Source organism: Tursiops truncatus, chromosome 3 (assembly GCF_011762595.2).
Source record: "Tursiops truncatus isolate mTurTru1 chromosome 3, mTurTru1.mat.Y, whole genome shotgun sequence".
NCBI lineage: Eukaryota > Metazoa > Chordata > Mammalia > Artiodactyla > Delphinidae > Tursiops > Tursiops truncatus.
The window spans coordinates 40,294,300-40,315,282 of record NC_047036.1 but is presented as its reverse complement, the minus strand read 5'-3'; the positions used below and the strand labels follow the sequence as shown (position 1 = coordinate 40,315,282).

The 20,983-nt window shown below is 38.2% G+C and overlaps 1 protein-coding gene across 1 annotated transcript in view; it reads right to left on the bottom strand.

The window, feature by feature from the left end:
• Positions 1-20,983, bottom strand: part of ITGA2 (integrin subunit alpha 2) — a 102,971-nt gene that overhangs the window by 23,878 nt on the left and 58,110 nt on the right. Inside the window, exons 8-17 of the mRNA XM_033852854.2 lie at positions 17,923-18,073; positions 17,462-17,627; positions 15,473-15,549; positions 13,071-13,209; positions 11,862-12,007; positions 10,130-10,273; positions 7,631-7,834; positions 6,318-6,454; positions 4,776-4,915; positions 1,303-1,454 (exon numbers count right to left, since the gene is read on the bottom strand). Of these exons, the coding sequence (XP_033708745.1) occupies positions 1,303-1,454; positions 4,776-4,915; positions 6,318-6,454; positions 7,631-7,834; positions 10,130-10,273; positions 11,862-12,007; positions 13,071-13,209; positions 15,473-15,549; positions 17,462-17,627; positions 17,923-18,073 (1,456 nt within the window). The remainder of the gene's footprint in view (positions 1-1,302; positions 1,455-4,775; positions 4,916-6,317; positions 6,455-7,630; positions 7,835-10,129; positions 10,274-11,861; positions 12,008-13,070; positions 13,210-15,472; positions 15,550-17,461; positions 17,628-17,922; positions 18,074-20,983) is intronic.

Below are 20,983 nucleotides of genomic sequence, written 5' to 3'. Positions count from 1 at the left end.
ACCACAATAACACACATCTCGTAAAAACTTCACCAATATACATGTCAGAGAACAGGAGATATATCTATATACACACATACATACATACACCACAGCCTGGCTGTCTTCATTCCCCCACAATGGATTACACATTTAATTTGATCCACCACTTAGCACAAGGGTAAGAGAAAATGGAATCTGGCTTTTATTCCTTTAAAGAAGCTGTATAATTGGCACATTAACAACAACAAAAAAGTCCAGGCCTTCACAAAGAAGAACGCTTCAACTTGAATATAAATAACTCAACTGATTTTAGTCCATCCGACCATTAACTTTGTTTTTCCAACTCTTATACTTAGCATTTCTTGAGATGTTATCTCTGTACCATCCATCTACATCAGAAGTATTTGGGGATGCCCCTTAGACCTACGCATTCCTTGGACCTTCAAACCCAAATTTCTGGTGGTGGGGTTCCAGAATATCCATTTTATAAAAGTTTCCTAGGGCTTCCCTGGTGGCGCAGTGGTTGAGAGTCCGCCTGCCGATGCAGGGGACACGGGTTCGTGCCCCGGTCCAGGAAGATCCCACATGCTGTGGAGCAGCTGGGCCCGTGAGCCATGGCCGCTGAGCCTGCGCATCCGGAGCCTGTGCTCCGCAACGGGAGAGGCCACAACAGTGAGAGGCCCACGTACCGCAAAAAAAAAAAAAAAGTTTCCTGAGTAAATTACACTTTCAAATACCATTACATGGTTTCTAGGGGGAACTATTCATGTAATTTATAAAATAGATTTTCTTTTAGTTTTCTCCTGAGAAGCACTTTTCCTACTTGGGAGAGTTTCAAAATCCATGTGAACTATAGTAATTATGGCATAAGATTATAGCCAATAATTTTTACCTCATAATCTACCATCCTTCACCTATATCAATTTAATCCAATGGAAAGGACAATTAGAATTGTCCTTTTCAGTCGTTTAAAAATAAATAAAATTTCTCCTCATATGAAAATGTCAACATAAAATTTATTGTCAACTAAAAGTTCTTCCTGTTAAACAGTTAAGAAAGCACTGTCCTTGATTTCTTTAAGAATCTTATTTTCAGCCCTTTTACTTGCAATCCCAAATAAAATTTAATGCAACTAACTTACACAATAATAGAATGTGACCATATATACTAGTATAAAGGAAATACACTCCTGTTCATAGGTAAGAAAAGCATTAACTAGAAGAACAAGCATTTATCTAACCCATAAGCTTCCATTTTAGGCTTTCGCCATTCATTAGTCTTTAAGAAGAAATGAGATGAAAGGGAGGACTGAGGCCTCACCTGTATGTGGATGACGTACTCAGAGCAACTCTGTGCTTGGTTTACTATCATGGTCTTCTGCAAGCACCTTTCATTATTTTCTTTAAATAATCCCCTGGAGGTTACTCTGGGTGAATATTGGTCTGCATCAATTGTGATGTTATATACAATGGCTGTAATAAAAGTCATAAAGAAATGTTATTACAAATAAACTTCTAAGGAAAAAGCATCCCTGTTTTATCGTGTCTTACTGGGTAAAGTCTTTGACTTCAAGAAAACAAAAACCAGTCTTTCTATTGATGGCCTGTGAACCATGGATGGCCTATGATATTTGTAATTCTAGTTCTGGTATGATGTGTCAATACGTGACTGTGGATGCAAAGAAATATGATTCAAAGAAACATGGCTTGAGGCAGTGGAAGGAAAAGTAGATTCGCCCCCAGGAAATCTACTGAATGAAGTTGGTCAAATTACTTCCTCAAATACCGGTTTCATTGTCCATAAAGTGGTGACGTGAAAAGGAAAGGAACTGTTGAGTGCCTACAATTGAACACATTCTTATATGTTATCTTATACAAGTTTTACAATAAACCTGGAACGTGGATAGTATTATCCTATTTTTCAGATTATGAGCAGAATATTATCCTATTTTTCAAAATAATTCACCTCAGTTCATACAGCTAGGGCATGGTCAGAAATAAAGTTTGGGTAATTTTGAAATCAGATCCCATGTTCCTGCTGTTTCTATGCAGTTTTGAGGATTCACTGTTATTTGAGGATGAAGTTAGATACTCTAAGGAGACATGTATAGTGCCTGGCATATTCTAGATGCTTACTTGGGGGAAGGCATGTAACACTGCAGTAACAAGTTTTGAATCAGACGGATGCTTTGAATCCTAATCCCACCATTTACGAGCTTTAGGCAATTTGCTTAACCTCTTTGAACCTCCATTTCCTCACCTATCAAATAGAGATGATAATACTAACCTAGGGAAATGGAAATGAGAAATGTGATAAAAATTGAGGTCAGTAGCCAATGTCCAAACTATCAGAACCTTCAATAAAGTCTGCTGGCTACATGTCCAAAACTGAGAGAGAAGATCTGATACTATTAATAGCATCAACTGCCTTATTTGGGAGTACTCTGTCTTATTACTTCCACTATTTTAAAGGTTGAATATACTTCCAAAAGCATTCTATGCGTTACCTTTCAAGTATCTGTTAGAAGTGATGTATAATTTTTCTTGCTCCGATGACTTAATGAGGTTAACAAAGATAAAATACAAAGGAATCAAGAACTAAAAATAAATGGTGAAAATAAAGCAAAGGACAAGTTATGCTGGGGAAGTGACTGTGGCTAGGACAAAGTTAGTAGATGTGGTAATTATACTGTTTTATTTTTTTTCCAACAGCTTGGTAAAAATGATACATAGTCACGTAGGCAATATAATAATCCTTTTAATGTTATTCGCTTTAAACTGGAGTGTGCACCTGACGCAATAAATAACAGAAGCCACATGCTTTATAAATTCACCTTTCAAAGTCACAGAGTTGGGATTCCTGTCTTACATACTATTATTGCCAGGTAATTAAGTGACAAATGATCATGACTGTGTGGACCTAAGGCATTAAGAAGAAGGATTCAAAGGGAAAGATGCCCAGTAGCAGGAGACCCTAGACAGTGAGTGGAAGGGAATGAAATTCTCAAAGCAAAACACCCTTTTTGAGTGTGTGGCAACAGAAGAGGTGAAGTACAGTCAAAAATTGGGAGGAAGGGCTTCCCTGGTGGCGCAGTGGTTGAGAGTCCGCCTGCCGATGCAGGGGACACGGGTTCGTGCCCCGGTCCAGGAAGATCCCACATGCCGCAGAGCGGCTGGGTCCGTGAGCCATGGCCGCTGAGCCTGCGCGTCTGGAGACTGTGCTCCGCAACGGGAGAAGCCACAACAGTGAGAGGCCCACGTACCGCAAAAAATAAAAACAAACAAACAAACAAAAAATTGGGAGGAAGATACATGAGACAAATCCATGCTTCAGGGCCAGGAGAGGTGACCTACCAGTCATTTCTGGCAACTAATAGATTTTCCAAATTAATCTTTTATATTTAATGTTTTATTCCCCCAGATTCATTGAAATATCATTGACATATAACATTGTGTAAGTTTAAGGTATACAACATAGCGATTTTATATATTGCAAAATAATTACCACAATAAAGTGAGTTAACATACCCATCACTTCAAACAATTACAATTTTTTTGTGTGTGGTGAGAACTTTTAAACTCTCTCAGCAACTTTCAAATATACAATAAAGTATTGTTAATGAAAATCACGATGCTCTACGTTCCATCTAGCCACTTCATGTTTATACAGTAATGGTTTTTGACTCAACTATCACGGCTACTGAGATGGACGTGCTACAAGGCAGGTCTGTGAGATGTGCTACTCAGAGTTGGGTCTGTGTTTGAACACCTGAAAGGAAAAATGCCAGATGAATATGAAAAGTAGGAAATATGGAAAGCGTGCCAAGATGTGAATCTAACTTTTTTTGTTCGTAAGCTACTTATTTCTTGGTATGAATCGTGACAAATAACCTACCTCTTATGTTTTTACCCTTTAAGCTAGTTTATTTGTTCACCACCTAATGAAATAGCTGTAGGAACTACGGGTTTCTAAATTTTAGAGCCAAAATCTGATGAAGGGGGATTAGGACCCATGAAACAGTAGCAAATGAAAGAAGGTAGTGTTGGATCAAGTGCTAAATCAATGGCTACGTATTGAGGGAGCTGAGACAATTGGAGCAGGAGAGATGGAGGTGAGATGCAGTGGTAAGAAAGACGTCAGAGAACTTGTGGGACCTCAGTCAGGCCCTGGAAGATGACTGGACCCATCCAGGGAGAGAGAACAACAGCTTCTGCTGACATCTGCACACAGCCTTCCCTACTCTCTCCTGCTGACAGGACATGCTTCAGACTTTCACTCACTCCTTTGGATTATTTAGAAAATGTAAAACGCTGGGCACAAATTATATATTGTTTTATACTTTCTCATTATTTCATGCTTATTAAATTTTTAAGAAGAGGAATATTTGATCCTTGTACTGAACACACTCTATCGAGATCATGGCAAAGCCAACATACAGTGCACTCATTTAATACGGGCTTGAGCTCAGTGTAATCTGTGCGTGCCCATGGTTTTCAGTTAGGAAGGTGTGGGTAAGAGAGACCTAAAGGACAGATTGGGTGAGCCTATGATTATGTCATTGAAATTATGACCTTCAGCAGCAGAATGTTACGTTCTAGAGATGACGGACGAAGGTCTAAACAAACCTTCCACGCCAAATTAACCGTTCTCAGGCACCTCAAATATGTGGCAATTCAAATGTCTGCAAGACCCTTATTTCTTTCGGTTTCCAAATCCAAAGTGTGGGTTATGTTCAGGACTAAAACTCTATAAGCAAACCTATCTGTTGTATAGATTATTTCAGGTTTACTCACCCACTTGATTGTTTTGCTTAGCAGGTCTAAACTTGGCGCTGAAACAGAGTTTAAGGTTTATCTCAGCGTTCTTGTTGAGCAAAGTGATTTTTTCTGGTGTGAATGAAGCAACTACAGATACATCAGCAATACTCTGTGACCTAAAAGACAGAAATGTTAAAAAAGTTATTCTCAGGAAGTTACCCAGAAAAACCAGTCTTAGCACCTTATAGGAATGTGACCAAAAAACTGCATTAACCTAGCTTAACTGATCCCCTCAATAAATTGATTTGACTCCATGTGTCTTGACTTTTTAGAAGAATCAAATTCACCTTCAAAGAAAAAAGTTTGGCCACCATGGACTATCTAAAAAGGGAATGTCATAATATAGTAAGTATATAGCCTACCAAGCATGAGGCCAACCAAAGTGGCTACAGGGTGATGTTCACTGAAAGGTATGATTTCTTACAAAATTGTTTACAAATCAGCCATATAATTATGTGTAATCATACCTTGTATTACTTTAATGCTACTTTTAACTGATTTTAACTGATTTTATTCAGTAAATATATTTTCTTTTTTTCAAAGTCTTAAATATTATCCTTGAGTTTTATTTTTTCCACATGAAGTTTTCATTAAAATGACGCACTAAGGGACTTCCCTGGTGGTCCGGTGGTTAAGAGTCCATACTTCCACTGCAGGGGACATGGGTTCGATTCCTGGTTGGGGAACTAAGATCCCACATGCCGCGCACAGTGCAGCCAAAAAAAAAAAACCAATGCTGCGCTGAAAACAATGCATTTCATCCTTTAAGAGCACAAGTGAGATACTGTAAATAGCTTCATTGAACTCACTGTAATTTACTCAATAGGTAATTTTTTTTTCTGTTCTTGATGTATTTGGACATTTAAAAAAGCACATTTTTCAGCAGACATGAATGGATAATTGAACTATATTTTCTTGGGGACTCTTGATCAAATTCTCTATTTCTTTTTGATTCCAGTCCTTCGCCAGCCCAAAGTATTTATTTTTGTCCTTGACTCACAGGAACCTTGAATCCCTTATTGTTCCCCACATGCTCTTCAACTCCTCCTGAGGTCAACGAGAGGTCAGCTAAACCTAAATAATGGCTTCTTGTTTATGACCAATAATTGTAAAAGACACCTTTTAACCACATGAGAAGTTGCACTTTACTTGTGTGGTCTCAGTGTTCAGTATTTTTAGAGCATTCTCATGAGAATTCTTTTCTGCAAGCTGAGGTAAGGCTATTTGGAAGGTAGTAATCAGAAATATCCTGAATACCATTTCAAGACCTTTGTCTTTTCATTGTACTTTTCCTGCTCACTATATAGAGAAGAGAAACTTGATTCTAATGTTAAGCAAATATTTTTTTCCTCCCACCGGGAAAAACATATTCCTTCCTCTATGCAAACTATGACATATAAATGCCTTAGAGTCTTACATAACGCATGTGACGTTTCAATAATACTGGCACAGCAATCTTCTCTACTTAGCAGCCCATTTGTTCGGTAGCTAATTTGTGTCTGCCTCTCACTGACTCACCAGAGCTGAATGACCTGTCCAAAGGCACCAACAGACACATCAGTGATGGAATCCCCATTTAAATCTCCATAGCCATCCAGGGATCTCCCGAAGTACTGGAGGTGGCTCCTAAAGGCGCCATCAGACCCCAAGATTTTCTAAAAGAGCAAGTTTGAGACGAAATCATAGTGCATGACGACTGAAACAGAAAAAAGGCAGCATCGACATTGCCCTGGTATGTTCTTTTTTTTTTAAATTTTATACTTTAGATTTATTACAAGAATAATCATACTTTTAAAATTTATTTATTTACTTATTTTTAACATCTTTATTGGAGTATAATTGCTTTACAATGTTGTGTGTGTTTGTGCTTTATAACAAAGTGAATCAGCTATACGTACCCATATATCCCCATATCCCTTCCCTCTTGCGTCTCCCTCCCACCCACCCTCCCTATCCCACCCCTCTAGGTGGTCACAAACCACCGAGCTGATCTCCCTGTGCTATGTGGCTGCTTCCCTCTAGTTATCTATTTTACGTTTGGTAGTGTATATATGTCCATGCCACTCTCTCACTTTGTCCCAGCTTACCCTTCCCCCTCCCCATGTCCTCGAGTCCATTCTCTGCTTCTGTGTCTTTGTTCCTGTCCTGCCCCTAGGTTCTTCAGAACCATTTTTTAGATTCCATATATATGTGTTAGCATACGGTATTTGGTATGTTCTTTATATGGCCGTTTCTCAGGTTGTTTTATTCTCCACAGAATTCCATTGACTTTTCAATCACATCTTATCTGATTATCATTCTTGCAGCCACATTTTCTTCAAAGAAATAGCATGAATCTCTCACATAAAATAACAAAGCAGTGAAAGATCAGTGGACTGGGAAGGAGTTGATGCAAGTTTGGGTCCTGATTCTTCTCCTAGCTCATATCCTTCAGGTCTTTATTCAAAAGCTGCCTTCTCAGTGAGGCTTCTTGGTCACCCACTCAAATACCTGATATCTCCCAGCCCTGAAAATTTATTCCCTATTTTGGTTTTTTAAAATTCCTTATCATTTATTATTATCTGGATTATTTTATCTTATTTATCTCATTTTCCCCATCTCCTCCACAAAAATGGAAGATCTACAAAGAGCACAATTTTGTCTGTCTGGTACTTCACAGCATTCCCAGAGACTTATCAGCACTTGACACACAGCAGAGGTTCACCAAGCGTCTGATGAATGAGTGCATGAAGTTATAAAACAAGAGGGGTGGATTGGATGGTCCGCATGCTACTCTCTAGCTCTAAAGGAATGATACTCACATGTAAATAATCACCACGAAACTGGATTACCTGGGAATACCTCAGGCGAATGGTGCCCTCACGACCATTGTAGATGTACACAGCTCCAGAGTTCTGATTTTCCAAAGGTGAACCAACGATCACATCATTAAAGCCATCCATATTGATGTCTGAAAGAGCTGCAATCGCTGAACCAAACCGAGCATTTTCAACACCCTCGGGGCCTTCCAGAAACTGGTGCCAATTCAAAACGCCCTTGCAAAGGGGAAAGGGGACAATTAAAGCAAACCTTACGTTAACATATACACACTACTATATATAAAATAGATAACCAACAAGGACCTACTGTATGGCACAGGGAATTATACTCAATATTTTGTAATAACCTAAAAGGGAAAAGCATCTGAAAAAGAATATATCTATATCTGTTTATATATGTATAACTGAATCACTGTGCTGAACTGAAACTAACATGACATTGTAAATCAACTATACTTCAATTAAAAAAAGAGAAAAACTTACAATTTTTATCATTAAAATTCACAGCAAATGATGCCCAAACCAATTTGCAAACCGTTAAAAATGGACAGGATTTTAAACCTAGAATTCAAAATTCTCTATTTATGATGAGACATACAAAATATTTTTTTAGCAAGTAAGGTCCTAGGCAATCGATCTGCTCATAAAGCAAGGTGAAAGGAAGCAACTCTCTTTACTGTGGCTGCACAACCTACATGAAAGTGTCCATTTCTTTGTCTTTTTTCCCCCTTAGTATTAGAATCCTCACTCATCTGTTTCCAAATTTTTTGATTTAAAAATTTTCTGGTAAAAATCTACTAATCGCTTCAATAAAATTAAGGTAGAGACAAAATAAAACACAGTATCTTAATTTAGTCCTTATTTAAAAACTACTGAACAACAGAGGCATAATTATAATGGCATAGAAAGTGAAAAATGAGGTTGTTAATATCCCATTATAAGACACACTGAATAATTCTGCCAAAGAAAAGACATTTTCTTGTGAAAGACACAGTCGTGTGGTTTTTTTCCTTCAGATTTTGAAATCAAGAATGGAAATATTTCATGACTTCATAAGAAAGCAATGCTTCTCACCCATGAAACTGGGTCAGTGTTGATTCCTTCTCCTCTCTAATAACCTTATGGAAATCAATTTGTTGCTGAGTCTGGTAAAATACTGGAAGATCTTCTCACTTTCAACAATTAATGATAATTCAGACTGACTAGCAAGAAACATTTAAGAAATTGGGGATTTGTTAAATTTCCAAACTAGTAGATATGCTCTTCCCTTATTAAATACTCAATTGCACATTCTTTATATGCTTTAAAGTTGTTTTAACTGCTTCTGATAAAGGGCTAACTCTTACATTAATTTAAATAAATAAGGTAGGACAAACTATGACAACAGATAAATATAATATTTACTGTATTAATATTAGCTTCTCTTTTTCCATCCTTTCTGTATCTGGTCATCTAATTTTCTATGTCAACCTGTGCCTTTAATTTTGGTTTTCTTTCAGGTTTCACTAAGTTCTCTATACTTATGTGCATGGATTTAGAGAGTTCAGTCTGCAAGTTGGAAAAACTGGGCTTCTCCATGTTAGAGTATGTTTAGTTTTATGTGCAAGAACTGGAATTTCCAAGACTTGGATATATACCTAAATGTTACACTAAGCAATGGAATTTCCTGACAAACTACTGTAGAAAGCATCCAGGAATATATGGAGGTTTCTAAAGTGCCTGGTAAAATTTGTACTTACCACTGTAAAATATTAACAAGGTAGCTTTGCCCTGTTATTGATATACCTTTATAGCAAAGTAGAATAATTGAATGAGATACTTGGGAAATACTCAGATGTTTGTGCGTGTGTGTGTGTGTGTGTGTGTGTGTGTGTGTGTGTATTTCAAAAAACAATGTGCATTTATAATGACTTTATTTGTAAAGAGAATATGTATTCAAAGACCTCGTGGAAAACGGCAGGGCACTATATGTTAAGCTCTAAGTTATGATTATCAATGTGATTTTTAACACTATAACTTAATGGTGACATCCTCAAAATGATGAAGTATAAACCATACTCTAGGACTTCCCTGGTGGCTCAGCAATTAAGAATCCGCCTGCCAATGCAGGGGCACAGGTTCGATCCCTGGCCCGGGAAGATCCCACATGCCTCGGAGCAACCAAGCCCGTGCGCCACAACTACTGAGCCTGCGCTCTACAGCCTGTGAGCCACAACTACTGAAGCCCACACACCTAGAGCCCATGCTCCACAACAAGAGAAGCCACCGTAACGAGAAGCCCGTGCACCACAACGAAGAGTAGCCCCCGCTCGCCGCAACTAGAGAAAGCCCGTGAGCAGCAACCAACGCAGCCCCAAATAAATAAATTTATCAATAAATAAACCATACTCTATATGAAAATTATCATTCAGTAATAAATTTTCTTAATTCTGCAAGAATGTAGATTAACTTTTATCTACCAATACTAAAGCAAATCAAACAAAGTCAGTTTAATAATTTTTTCTTTTTTACCTTTGTGATAGTAAACAGGTAGACTCTTCCTTCCTCTTTCTTTAGGTCATTCATGTACATTGGCGCACCTACCAAGAGCACATCTGTAATGGTGTCTTTGTCCACATCGACTGCACACAGCACACTACCAAAATAGGAGCCAATCTGGAGTAACAAAGCATACTGGCCTTAGGATTCCTATACTCCTAGTATCACGCTGAACTTCTGTGTACTCACTCAGCAAGCAAAACTCGAGCATTCGTTGCCTGTAAGGTGCTAGGTACCTAAAGATGGATAACATAGCCCCTCCTCTCCGGTTGTATCACAATCTAACATTTGGTTCTTAGACCTCAGGGTGCACAAATATCACCAAAAAAGTATCTGTAAAATACAGATTCCTGAGACCCATTTCCAGAGATTCTGATACCATGTCCATGGGGTGATCAAGAAAACAATATTTTAAGTAAGCACTCCAGGTGCTTCTGATGCTGGTGGGTAAAAGACCACATTTAAGCAACACTTAGAAACTTTGTGAGAGGTTGTACACAAAGGCAGGAGGGGAAGAGGGAGGCGGAGCAAATAATTGTGCTTCCGTGGTAAAATGTATGATAATAGAGGCAAGTAGCAAATGCTGTGTGATCAGAGTGCACAGAAGTCAGAAAGGCTTAGAAAGATTAAGTATTATTTGAATTGCATCTTAGAAGATGGCAAGGAAGTCGCTAGATGGAGTGGAGTGGGAAAGCACGAGCGACGTAAGCGTCCATGGCATGGTCTGGGACAGTGGAGTAGTTCCCAGATAGATTGGGCTGGAGAACTAGTTGCTGATAAAAGGAAATGAGAGGCTGGGAATCTGAATGATCATCATTCCATCCAACCAAGGTTCAACGTATGCCTACGTGAATGCCTCTTGAGGATTCAGAAAGGAATCAGAAATGAGTCCTTCCATAACACTTGCATTACTTTTCTCAAAATAAAAGCACCCTTCTTTAAAATAGTAAAGAGGAGGGAAAAGTATGTGACCATAGCTGGTTTGTGGTCAAGGAAGTCAAAGACTCAGATCTTCTTACTCCTGGAAAGTCCATAGAGACAGTGGATCAGATTTAATCCCAGAGAAGGGAAATCTGTGGATAGTCGGTTTCTCTGATTTAAGGAAGAAAATTTTCTGTTGGCTGTTAGAGTTCAGTGATGCTCATTTCAAATATGTGCTAAGTCCGTGAGTCAAAACTACGTCGCAAGGAAATAGGAATCTATCAGCTGGCCTTTGCTCTCGTGGGCCATGACTGGGCGGCGTCACAGGTTCTGACTACCAAACCGTCACACATCAGAAGAAAGTGGCAGAGAAGGGAGTTGTTTTACTTTTAGAAATGTCAAAGCCACAGGACACCTCGACAAGCCCAGATGTCGCAGCTCAGTCTTTATAATGCTATCCTGCTCCCTTCTCCTTATTCCTCCTTGTAGGGGCTTACCTACAAAGCACTGGTTAGGTGCCTGTCATCACTGGGCTTTAATGACAGCTTCACCCCATGAAAGCTATGTGGCCTTAGAAAGGTAGTTAAACCCTCAGTAACCTGTCAAAAGGGGATGGTAGAGCTCAGTACCATTGTGAAGATTTAAGGAATATTCAAGTAAACACAGATTACAGAGCCAGCTACAGGATAGGCACTCAATAAATGTTAGTTTCCATTTCTACTAACTCCCCACCTGTCCTGTTGTCCCTGAAATTAATTTCATCTTCTTAAACAATGGAATTTACCTGGTCACCTCTGTGAGACTGAATAACTGTGATGTTGCCACTCTCATTAACACTGTACAGCACTATCTGGCCGGTATAATTTGCCCGAGGAGCTCCAGCAACGAAGTGGACACTTTTTCCAGTAGAAATTGAAGCCACAGAGTAACCTAGGAGAGAAGGGGTCACAGAGTAGGTACTACTGAATATCTTGGCCAGATAGGCTTGTGAATCTAGCAGAGGTGATCAGAGGTCCTCTTCGTTAGTGTGATGCACAGTTGCTAGCGATCCTGAGACCAGCACTGCCCAGTGGAGGCGGGGCATCTCCCTATAAAGCTGGCCCTAGATTCTGGGTTGTCCCCATCAGCCACTCATGAATCTGACACTCAACCAATATTTCTTGAATGAATAACTAAATGAATTTTAAAAGGTGGAAATTTGCACAGTTGAAAGAACATAAGCTTTGGAGTCAGACAGTCCCAGGTTCAAATTTTGGACTTGCCACTTAGTAAGTTTTTTATCTTTAGGCAAGTAATTAACCTCTTTGGCTCTCAAAGGTAAAATGAGGATAATAATATTTCCTTCAAAGGGTAGTTGGGGCTTCCCTGGTGGCGCAGTGGTTGAGAGTCTGCCTGCCGATGCAGGGGACGCGGGTTCGTGCCCCGGTCCGGGGGGATCCCACATGCCGTGGAGCGGCTGGGCCCGTGAGCCATGGCCGCTGAGCCTGCGCGTCCAGAGCCTGTGCTCCGCGCAACGGGAGAGGCCACAACAGTGAGAGGCCCGCGTACCGCAAGAAAAAAAGAAGGGTAGTTGGAAGGATTAAATGTTACGTAGATAGAACAGCCAACTCAGGAGCTGTCCCGTAGTAGGTGCTCGAAATTGGTGGCTGCTTATTACACGAACAAAAAGACTAGAAACTCCAAATTGATATAAGACTACCACTTACCGTATTGATTCTTAGGAACTATTTCTATTTTGGAGAAACACAATCATGTCCCAGGAATAACAACTGCTGGAACAGCCAGAAGAGATTAATGAGTCAAATACACAGCGTTTCATTAAGTTGTTACGGGCTAAGGGCTGACTGGCAAAGAGGCAACAGAAATATGTGCAACAAATACAACAATTAGAGGATAGCTCAAGCACTTTGCCGAACTGACCCTGAGATTCAACAAGACGCTCGTTTAAAGGATGGGATTTAAATTTGCTGAGCCAAAGGCTGCTAGGCCTTACCTAAATATGAACTGTGATTTCTGTCTTGCAGAATTTGGTCAAAGGCTTGTTTCGGAAAGATCAAATGTCCATGAGGTGTCTGCTGGACAACAGTCCCACTCCAGTCATAAGCTCCTACTGCACCCAGCATCAGAATATCCTAAAATAATTGAAAAATGGAAAGCATTAACATCACCTGTAAAGCGTAAGAGTGTAGTGTGTGCCAAACACTGAAACAAATGGTCTAAATTTAAAGAAAAAAAACTAAGCATGATGAAGTAAAATGTATAGGAATTGCTAAGAAGAAAAGAGACAACGGCCCCAAAATGGAAACACTTGTGCCAAGCCCACATCACCAAACCCAGACTTAATACCGAACCTAATTGCAGTTTCAAATGCCCCCCTCCCAGGAATGTGATCTTAACGGGTCAGTTTGGAATTTCCTCGTCAGCACTAGTGAGGTAATCCACCCGATAGAGTCCTTCTGTCCCCTACAGGAAGGTGAACTTGCCTGAACCAACTGTTCCCCCTTCCGCCTGTAAAAGCCTTCCATTTTCTACAGCTCCTTGGAGCTCCTCTCTGTCTGTTAGACGGGATGCTGCCTGATTCATGAATCATTAAATAAAGCTGCTTAGATCTTCAAATTCACTCAGCTGAATTTGGTTTCTTTAACAGACTGTGTGTTGATATATCTCTGAATTGTTTTGATACATTTTGTGCCGGAAAAAAAGCCTTCCCACGGGCCACGTTACCTTGGGCTTCGTTTAGTACAACACATTTTAAAGATAAATCTGCACCACGGCACAGGAGGGGCACACAGCCATCTTCAAATTTCCATGCAAAGGCACATGTTTGCAAATGCCAAACAGTTGGGAGCATTTAGAAAGGAGTCAGAAGCGAGCCTCCAGCCTCACATACTCCTAAGAAGAGCTCAGGATATGAGGCATCCTCCAGAAACAGGAAGTGCTGCTGCCAGAGGAGAAGAGGTGGGCGCTGCTACCCCAGACCCGTCCTGCTGGCCCTCTTCTGACCCGGTCTATCTTCAACTCCTTTCTCTTTCTTCTTTACTCCTTCTCAAATGTTCCTCTAATCCTCTCTATCCTATCCCATCTATGTGAATATGGCACAGCTACAAAAGGAACCTGAAGCTGTGACACTGGATATGAGAAGAAACTGCCGTTGGTCAGCACCAGTGGGGAGGGGCCAAAGAGGACAGGCCACTCGGGATTGACTCAAAACCCAATCTGAATATTCGAAGGTACAAGTCATCGCAGAAGGTAGGGTTGGTCAGGATGGGACTTCTTATTTTTAAGTTTTTGATCTTAGATCTTAGAAAACATCAAAGATACGATTTGGGGGGTTTTTTGTTAATTTTTTTAAACTTATTTTATCGAAGTATTTACAATGTTGAATTAACTTCTACTGTACAGCAAAGTGATTTCGTTATACATACATTCTTTTTCATTTTCTTTTCCATTATGGTTTATGAAGATATGATTTTGGAATGAAAAATACAAAGCCATTAAAAAAATAGCAAACAGGGAAATAACGTGTCCCATTTTGAGGATAAGAGACCATGAAATTATGTGAATGATTGTCATAAATCCAGGACTCTGAATCTGGGTGCAGGAAGGGGCTTCAGGGAGTGTACAAAACCTCAAGAAATTGTGTGAAAAATTCTCTCTGCGTGGGTTCACTTAGATTTTTTCTGAGGGAAAGACCTGTAACTTTAATCTCTAACAATTGATACAGAAAAGGTTAGTGCACCTTTTATTGTAGAGAGAAATAAGGTAATCGTGGTCCTTTATTCTGCCAATCAAATCCTCTGAGTTCATACTGTTCCCCGAGCATTTCCCAGTGTCACCTCTTTTCCTATTATTACTACTGCACTCATATCCTGAGTAGAATTAGAATCAGAGGTCTGCGAGATGGATGTTTCTAAGGAAGAATGGACTTCCCTGAGCTAAGAAGATGTCCCATCTCACTCTTTTCCTAACTCCTTACTTTTTCAACTATTTTTTTCTGTCTCTGCTCTTAGAAAAAAGATACGCCGGCAACTCAGAATTCAACAACAGTGATGACAAGAGTGTGTGTTTTTAACAAATTTTTCCAGTAGTTAATTGATATAAAGAAAATTCCTGCAGTGATAATACCTTGAATTAATATAGTGCCTGTTCCCTGGAGCACTCAAAAGCTTTCTTGTATGTTATCATTTTTTTTCCCATAAAAAAATCCCTGTGAAATATGGAAGGGAAGGCATTATTAACCCCTGTTTTTCAGATGATAAGCCAGCAGAGCAAAGAAGCTAAACGGCTGTGACTAGAAATGAGCACTGCTGATCACTAGATGGCTGTTTTTCCCTCTTTAGTATGGGGGTTACTGCACCCAGAAGTATTAAGGCAAATGTTATCTGATATACACACATTTTGAGGAGAGTAATCTGCGCTGAATCCCACTTGTGACATTTCCATTTGGAAGTTGTCTCCTCCTTGAACAGTACCTAGGAAGCAGTTTCAAAAATCATATCACTGTTATCAGTCTTAAATAAAATTTTGAAACACATGTGCACGCATGCGCGCGCGCACACACACACACACACACACACACACACACACACACACACAGTGTTCTGATGTCCACTCAAAAATATAGAGCTGGCAGATTCTGAGAGAGGAATCTCTAAGGAAGGGCTCTAACAGATGTAGAAATCCATAATGCTTCTGAGGTAGTGTCTGAAGTTGGCATTAATCTTGATCATACATTAATGTATTTGTTGGCATACTTATGAAATTTCTGATATCAGAGAACACTCAGCATAGGGGATGAGGTAAGATGAAAACTGACATGATTATCTTTTTTAAGAAAATTATCATTACTTGCTAAGAACCTAACTGAATTTTTAGCTTTTAAATATTTGTAGTAATAAATGCACATATATCTCAGATGCAGTTGGAGGAGCCAGGCAATTGCTCTGTAGTGAAGACTGTGCTGAGAGATATTTGGATTAGGCTTCAGGAACTAGGATTCAAGACTGAGTAGGAATTTTACCAATTGGGAAGTTGGTCCAAGTTCTACATATGTGCTTGCCTCTGACACTAGCACCATAAGACTCAATTAGAACTCATTTTCCATACATGTGGCCAAAGCGGTTACATTTCACTAATCTTCGCAAAAAGGAAGCTAAATTTCTGGACTGCCACATTAATGTAGAGAAGAATAAAAGTTTTTAGATAGATCCTTCCAGTGGATAATCGGGAGATAAAGATCTGACTATAGGGATTAATACTTAATTTACACAGTCCCCTTGGATCCAGCTTCTGAAGCAGTACTTGATCATAGTAGGTGCTCAATAAAATATGAGAGTTATTTGGGTTAACCATCAGGAACCAGGATTTGGGTCATGTGGGACTTTTTACCAACGGGGAATTGTGTTCTAGTCCTGCTTATAGTGAGCTCTTGAACACATGATATTTCTATAGAGACTAGACCTTCCAAGGCCATAGAAGTAAATTATTGTAGATCTGGTAAGTAAAGCGTTTCCTCAAAATCTGAACTATTAAAAATCTTCACTGTATTTTTCTAATTTTAAAAGTAGACATGTTTGTTGCAAACAAATTCAAGAATTTCAGAAATTATGTAACAGTGTAAAAAGGTAACATTTTTTTATGATTACAAAAACTGTTTACAATATGGAAAGGTAAAACTATTTACGATTATAATAGATATTACTAAGTTGCCACCCCAAAAGGTTATACAGTTTATAATCTTATAGTGTATGAGCTTTTTTGCTTCCCCATAATCTCTCCAAGATTAAACATTACTAATCTTTGTTATCTTTTAGACACAAAGTAACATTGATTTCATTTATACTTTAAAATAATTACTAAAATTGGGAATATTTTCTTATGTTTATTGGCCATTTGTATTTTATCTTTTATAAACTACTTATTCATCATTCTTTGTCTATTTTTCTTACTGATGCTATTTAGGAGTTCTCTTTATGTAAGGTATATAAGTTAACATTAATAGAACAAGTATGGTAATAAAGAATTCTTTTTTTTAAGGTTTTTGAAGAACATGTTATTTTATTTTTAATTTTTATTAGAGTATAGTTGATTTACAATATTGTGTTAGTTTCAGGTATAAAGCAAAGTGAGTCAGTTATACATATACATATTTCCACTCTTTTTTAGATTCTTTTCCCATATAGGCCATTACAGAGTACTGAGTAGAGTCCCTTGTGCTATACAGTAGGTCCTTATTAGTTATCTATTTTATATACTGTATAGTAGTGTATATATGTCAATACCAATCTCCCAATTTATCCCTCCCTGCCTTACAACCTGGTAAACATCAGTTTGTTTTCTTGAAAAAAATTTGAAAAAAATTCTGGAAAGAAGGAGTTCATTTACCTTCAATGCTGAAAATTTGTTCTCCTAATGTCCCAGCCTTTTCTAGTAGAGCTGCTTCATCAGAAACATTGAAAAAGTATCTTTCTGTTGGAATACTGGCAATTGCTTTAATTTCTTTTATTAAATTTTTAGTATCAAGGGCATTTCTGTTTAAGTACCCAAGAACCTTGAAAATAGAGGAAGAGGGGAGAAGGCCATTAGTGTTGTACTTCAATTTTCCTATTCGTGTTTTCTAGGTTATTTCTGAACACAATAGGCCCTCTAGAGAAGTAAATCAAGTAACACTTCCATATCCTCTTCATTGACAGGACTGCAAATCAGCAAGAAGCAGAGGTAGAGTAAAAATATTCTTTTATATTAAGCTATGAACAACCAATAAGAAAGTGCAGTCTTCAGAAGTGATGTTATAAAGGAATATTTACCCATCAACTGAAAGACAAGTAAAAAGAAAAGCCACTTACTGCTATGCCAAACCTCAGTATATTGTCATTGTTACATTGATCAATTACGGCTTTCAACATTGAACCATCATGGGATTCACCATCAGTTACAACCACCATGACTTTGGTAGCACCTGGTCGTCCACCAGCAGCTGCTGAATAAGCAGAATCTCTGTGGCAGATAAAAGAAAAACTCAATCAAAAAATAAACTAAACACGTGGACCTCTGGTTAGAAATATAAATATGAAACTGACTTCTTTGAGCATAACCTATTGTGATTTAGAATTTCTCTATCAGTGCTGGTGACTTCTGAACTACGTTCTATTTGTAGCTTGTAGAGAAACATATAAAAATATAAATCTTGCTTGGCATTAAAAATAACTTCCATGGTTTCCATGGTGTGTGGGTGTGTGTGTATTTACATCAGGAATCCTTAGAATTATCTTCTGCTAATAAGATTAAACTCATTAAAACTAATCAACAGGGTAAAGATATTCATTCCTGTCATAAATATTACTCATTGGATCTGCATTTATTTTTTTCAACAGTAAATTGTTTTTTAAAAGGTAACAAATATACGTGGTAAAAGAAATCCAAAGCATTTGGAAAGGTGTAAAACAAAAATTTCACACCAAGCCACTACTGCAAAGGTAATCACTATTATCAGTTTATGTTTCCTTCTAGAAAATGTTTCATCTAGAGAAATATATGCAAAAGTTACTCCTTAAACTTCTATAAAAATGGGAACATATTCTCTGCAGCTGTTTTTCATTTTGATGGAGACCTTTCCATATCAGCACATATAGAACTCTCCTCTTTGTCTTTGATTTTCTGATTTTATTTCTATACAATTTTTAAAGGTTAATTTCCATTTACAATTATTACAAAATATTGGCTCTATTCCCCATGGTGTACATCCTTGAGCCCATCTTACACCCAGTAGTTTGTGCCTCCCAGTCCTTCACCCTTATGTTGCCCCTCCCCCACCACTGGTAACCACTAGTTTAGACTTCTCCTTTTTTAATGGCTACATAATATTTCATTATTTTGAGGAACCATAGTTTATTTAACCAATTCCCATTATTATGCATTTAGGCCATTTTGAGTTTTACAAATAATGCTATAATGAATGTCCTTGTGTATCTATCTTGGCATACTTTTTCGATTGTGTCAGTAGGATAAAATCTTAGCAGAGAAATTATTTAGACAAAGTATTTACACATTTCAAATTCTGATAAATAAAATACTAAATTGCTCTTCAAAAATTCCACCAATTTTGGGCTTCCCTGGTGGCACAGTGGTTAAGAATCCACCTGCCAATGCAGGAGACACGGGTTCGAGCCCTGGTCCGGGAAGATCCCACATACCATGGAGCAACTAAGCCCGTGTGCTACAACTACTGAGCCTGTGCTCTAGAGCCCACAAGCCAAAACTACTGAGCCCGCATGCTGCAACTACTGAAGCCCGTGTGCCTAGAGCCCGTGCTCCGCAACAAGAGAAGCCACAACAATGAGAAGCCCACGCACCGCAACAAAGGGTAGCCCCTGCTTGCTGTAACTAGAGAAAGCCCGTGCGCAGCAATGAAGACCCAATGCAGCCAAAAGTAAAAAACAAACAAATAAATAAATAAATTTATAAAAAAAATAATTCCACCAATTTATACTGCCATCAGTGTACAAGAATGCAATTTTCTCCACCTCCTTTCCATAACAATGAGAATTACTAACTTTTTAATCTGGGATATTCTTATAAGTGAGAAATAATATATAATTGTTATTTTAATATGTACTTTTTCACTATGTTATTTTAATATGTACTTTTTCACTATGAAGTGAAATTGTTATTTTAATATGTTATTTTAATATGTACTTTTTCACTATGAAGGATGATGGGTATTTTTAATATGTTTATTAGCCATTTATATTTCTTCCTTCATGAACTCTTGATTTTTCTTTATCTTTGCCCATTTTTCTTTGTTATTTTAATTGTACTTTTTCACTATGTATTTTAATATGTACTTTTTCACTATGAAGGACGATGAGTATTTTTAATATGTTTATTAGCCATTTATATTTCTTCCTTCATGAACTCTTGATTTTTCTTTATCTTTGCCCATTTTTCTTTGTTTTTCATCACTTTCCTGACAAGTAAGACTTCTGTTAATAAAGAAAATTATCCTTTGTCATATATATTGTAAATAGTTGTCAGTTCATTAATCACTGTTTGAAGTTTAGTGATATTAATTCTGTACAGAAATTTTATATTTTGATATAATCAAATCCATTAACTTTTGCGTGTGTGTCTTTTATATTTGACATGGTATTTTAAAAGGGCTTATCTCTAAGACTTTTCTCTTTAATCACCCAAGTTTTCTCATAGTATTTTTTTTTTTTTTTTTTTTTTTTTTTTTGGGTACGCGGGCCTCTCACTGCCGTGGCCTCTCCCGTTGCGGAGCACAGGCTCCGGACGCACAGGCCTAGCTGCCATGGCTCACGGGCGTAGCCGCTCCGCGGCACGTGGGATCCTCCCGGACCGGGGCACGAACCCGTGTCCCCTGCATCGGCAGGCGGACTCCCAACCACTGCGCCACCAGGGAAGCCCTCTCATTGTCTTTTAATGGTTTCATTTTCTTAGATTTAAGTTGGTGGTCCAGCTGAAATTTATTTTGATTCAAGGAGTGAGGCAGGGATTCAGCTTTATTTTGTTTCTAGATGTTTAACAAGTTGTCCAACAACTTTTTTTTCTGTCTGTTGGATTCTCTTGTTGCACATTCTTTCTGGTGTCATCATATAGGTTCACTACCACCACCTACATGATGACAATTTAAAGTCTATATTTGCTTCCATTCATCCCTCCTATCTTCAAGTTTGTATATTCAATGCATTGAATATTTTCACCTGAAAGTATAAGGAGCTCTTTAAATTCAACATGTGTAAAACTGAGACTATCATTTTATTTTCTAAAGCTTTTTTTGTATTCTATATAGCAGAATATAGAAATATGGAAAAATATTTCTCAGCCAAATTTGAATTCTTGTACCCACATCAAATAATTTTTGAGTGAATTATACTCTTTATGAAA